This window comes from Etheostoma cragini, chromosome 8 (assembly GCF_013103735.1).
Source record: "Etheostoma cragini isolate CJK2018 chromosome 8, CSU_Ecrag_1.0, whole genome shotgun sequence".
NCBI classification, from domain to species: domain Eukaryota; kingdom Metazoa; phylum Chordata; class Actinopteri; order Perciformes; family Percidae; genus Etheostoma; species Etheostoma cragini.
Genome location: NC_048414.1, coordinates 2,584,398 through 2,588,730, shown reverse-complemented (window position 1 = coordinate 2,588,730; position 4,333 = coordinate 2,584,398). Strand labels below are relative to the sequence as shown.

The window sequence follows — 4,333 nt, the reverse complement described above, 5'->3', positions numbered from 1 at the left end:
TGTGTGCGTGCGCGTGCGTGTGTGTGCGTGCGTGCATGCGTGTGTGTGTGTGTGTGTGTGTGTAGGAGCGTATCCTGAATCCCCACGCTGCTTCCTGTACCTGTGCAGCCTGCTGTGATGACCTGTCAGGGGTGAGTTAGCAGGGCTGGTCCTGGTCCTTGATCAGTAAGTTCATTCAGTGTTGAAATATGTTAGTAATAAATAATAATAAATATAATATCTAAGTTAGTTAGTTAGTTAGTTAGTTAGTTATCAGGGAGACTCTTGATGATATGTATATGATCCTCCAGCTGAATATCCAAATATTATCTGCTCCAGATTGGATGGTTTTCTTCCCAGTTTGGACGGTAAAAGTTGGTGGAGATCATTTCTCATTATTATAACCCAGGTTTTTGGGTAACTGGAGGTGCATCTGATGATCAAATGTTTTATTTTCCTTCTTGCACTCAGTCACAGGACATTACAGGAAAGATCTGAGGGGACACATTATATCATTTTCTTCTGAAGAACAAGGTTGAAGAGTCACTTTGGAAACAAAATGTTATATAAAATATGTATATGTATGTATGTTATCTAATAGTTATCTAATAATACATGTTTACTGTCATTTTGTTCATCTGATAAAGTAAAGGGTTAATTGCTAAATTAACTGATTCTGTGCTTCTCTCTCTTCAGTGTGCCAAGGATGGCGAGACTCTGGAAGCAGAAAACATCAGTATGGTAAATTTAATTTAGGTTTTCCCCCTGTCCCTTTGACCTCATCATATCTTACAGACTAAAATGTACTGAGAGTTCATATCAAAGCTCTGGTCAGATCTCTAATCACGTTGTCTCCTCTCTGTCTCCTTCAGACTGGTCCAGTCCGCCTCTTTGTCCCGTATAAGAGACGCAAGAAGGACAACGAGCCTTCCGTTATCTCCCCCAAAAAAGAACTTTCTGCTACCAAAAACATCACGCTGACCCCGGGGACCACATGTACGGCGATGTATTTTAGAAGCTTTTTTCGACGTCTGTCAATGCGCATCTCATAAAACAAATACGCTTTTATTTTATTATATTATTATATGTATCAATCCTCACTGACTCTGCACATTTTTACCCTATTGTCACAACAGAACAGAGAAACATCAACATATATTAAAGTTTTGATAAATGAAATTTATAAAAATAATAATTTAAGATATGAAACTAAAAGTCCTTTGAAAAAAACACGTAAAAAAAAAATCAGTGTTGCCAACAGGGACGTTGTAGAGCGCCCTCTGGTGGACAAACTATGCAATGCCAACACTCATAACATGGTTGACAGTTCGTTTTTATTTTTTAAATATTAATTTATCAGAATCCTTTATTTGTCATTGTAAATGATTCGGAAATGCCCAATATTAGCGCGCTGATAAATCGGTCGGGCTCTATATCCCACTATATATGTGTTTAGACTTTTTAAACTGTATATACATGAATATGGATTAAACAAGACTGTCTGTGAGCTTGTCTGTTTCACTAAAGCTGCTGTTGGCAGGTAAACTGTGATTGTGATTTTTGCTGGTTTATGTCAAATTATTTCACGAATCAGATTAGACATTTCATGACTTCTGACACCTTTACAATTTCCCCAACACTCATTCTGTGAAGCTCCGGTGAATTAAATCATACATGAAATAATATAAATGATATGAAAAATGAATGACTTTTCAAATGTCTGACAAATCTGTCCTCCGCCAACAGTCACGGTGTCCCCGTCAGGACAGTTCACCACCTCTGGCACCTTGACCTTTGACCGCACTCCGGCGAGCGACGCCACCGCCGCCGCCGCCGCCGCTGCTGCCATCATCTCAGAGGGCTCGGCGCAGAGCGAGGTGTTCGCCAGCACAGAAGGTACCATTCACACTGTCTCATCATCTGTAGTCTAGACTAGATCCCCGGTCCACTTCTGGGATTCTTCCGGTGCCGCCGGAAATTATACCTGAGGCCCATAACCTTCTGCTTTGTGTTTTCTTGTGTGTGTGTTGGCATTCTAACCTCTGGTGGATCTGTTGTGTCTTTTCCACCCGGGCCAACCAGGTGCTGGTTCTGGTTCTGGTGCTGTTGCCAGTTTGGTGCTGGTTCTACTCGCCAGTTATCTAAGAACCAGCTGGAGTCCTCCCCAGCCTGAGAGCCAGCAGACCGGTGGTTTCCTCCACAGACCACGGTGGTTCTGGTTTCCCATCCATGTCCGAAGCTAACATTAACAGCTCTCTATGGTTAACAGCTGACCGGGGTTTTAAAAAGGGCCGCCAGAAGTTTTTGTTTTCGAACGTCATGATAACCCCCCCCCCCCCCCCCTCCCAGCACCTGACGGAACCGGTTCTTATCTCTAGACCAGCGCTGAGTTGGTGCTGAGTTGGACCTGTTTTCTTGGCCCAGAGCCAGGTTTATTTGTGTGGAAAACCCAAGAACCGGTTCAATATTTGGCACTGACTCCGAACCAGAACCGCCTTGGTGGAAAAGACATAATTGAGGACTATGGTGACCTGGTCCTCAGGTCTCTGCAGGGTAAATCCAGACAGCTAGCTAGACTATCTGTACAATCTGAGTTTTCTGTTGCACGACTAAAACAACTTTTGAACGTGCATGTGCTCCACCAAAACAAGTGCCTTACTATTAGTGCTCCCCTCTCGAACTTCTTAAATTTGATTGTGACCAACTATACCTAAAAAATTTCCCTGAGGGCATCAGTAAAATATCCTGATTGGGATTCTGGTTACACTACATATTAGAGCCTGACCGATATATCAGCGGGCCGATATTAGGCACTTCCTGATATATCGGTATCGGAATTTATAATGGCCGATTTAAAAAAAAAGAACAAAAAAAAGAAAGAAAGAGAGAAAAAAAGAGATTCATTTATCAGAATCATTTATAATGAAAAATAAATTGTTCTGATGAATGAATATTTAAAAAATAATGAGCGTTGCAGTTGCAGCCTCTCCACCAGAGGGCGATCTACAACGTCCCAGTTGGCAACACTGATTTTTTTTTGTTTTGTTAATGCGTTTTTGTTCAAAGAACTTCAAGTTTTATTTATCAGAACTTTAATATATTTTGATGTTCTGTTGTGACAATAAAACAAATTATAATCTTATTGTTTTAGTGAGAACTCATTAATAACTACAAATAACTAATGTTAGGGAAATCTGTTTATGTTTTGTAACGCATTTCTGGATTTCTTTTAAAAATATACAAAATATCGCCCGATATATCGGCATATCAGATTTTCAAATAATCAAATAATCATTAGGGCTCTAGTACAAATATCTCAAATGTGTACTTGTGTACTGGGAACACATGTCAGCAGAGTAGTAGGAAAGTAGAGAGTCTAGTAAAAGGGAAATTTCTCTCTGGATGAGCTTTATCTGCTTTGAGAACACTGTTTACCCCGAACATCTCGGGGTCTGAGATTGATGTCCAGCTATTTTTGGATTTGTTTGCTCTCAGAGGAGCTCCGAGCTGTCTGACTCCACCGCCACAGGAATATACTGCGTATGTACTCTAGGTCAGGGATGAATATATAGAGGACACAAAGACACTGCGACCTAGATCTGCTCAGACCACCTGTTCGGTTTGATTCTACGTACCTTAGTTCTACAACGATCATCTGGAGGACTGATGTAAACCTCAGGACACTTGAAATGTTTGTTTAGGAAGTTTTTATAACATTTAAGGCTTGTTTGAATTTTACATTTATCAAAGTTTTCTTAAAATTAAACACTGCATTTTTTTAGAAAAAATAGTGTTTAGAACCTGTAAATCATATTTTACAGATTCACAGTTTAGCCATTAGAATTAGACTATAATACATCATTTCTTTTTTTTTTTTTTTTGCCTGGCATAATAGTTCCATATGTATTATCATGAAAATCCCATTTATAGAAACATGTGTCTTTTTCAGATATTCAATTTTGGAAGAGTTCACAAAAAAGTTCCAGAATAAAGTACATTATATTACAATACATGTCATTTAGCTGATAGATAGATAGATAGATAGATAGATAGATAAATAGATCCATCAGACACGATCCTGGTGTGCAAAGACGTAGAAAACGCCACGCAGCCGCCATACAACCAACGCACAACAGAAACGCCACGCAGCCACCATACAACCAACGCACAACAGAAACGCCACGCAGCCACAACACAACTGACACACAACAGAAACGCCACGCAGCCACAACACAACTGACACACAACAGAAACGCCACGCAGCCGCCATGCAACCGACGCACAACAGAAACGCCACGCAGCCGCCATGCAACCGACGCACAACAGAAACGCCACGCAGCCACAACACAACTGA

At 40.6% G+C, this 4,333-nt stretch overlaps 1 protein-coding gene across 1 annotated transcript in view; it reads left to right on the top strand.

Annotated features, from left to right (window-relative positions):
* Window positions 1–4,333, top strand: part of deaf1 (DEAF1 transcription factor) — a 13,013-nt gene that overhangs the window by 4,980 nt on the left and 3,700 nt on the right. Inside the window, exons 6-9 of the mRNA XM_034879026.1 lie at window positions 66–131; window positions 676–720; window positions 852–975; window positions 1,726–1,875. Coding sequence (XP_034734917.1) covers window positions 66–131; window positions 676–720; window positions 852–975; window positions 1,726–1,875 — 385 coding nt within the window. The remainder of the gene's footprint in view (window positions 1–65; window positions 132–675; window positions 721–851; window positions 976–1,725; window positions 1,876–4,333) is intronic.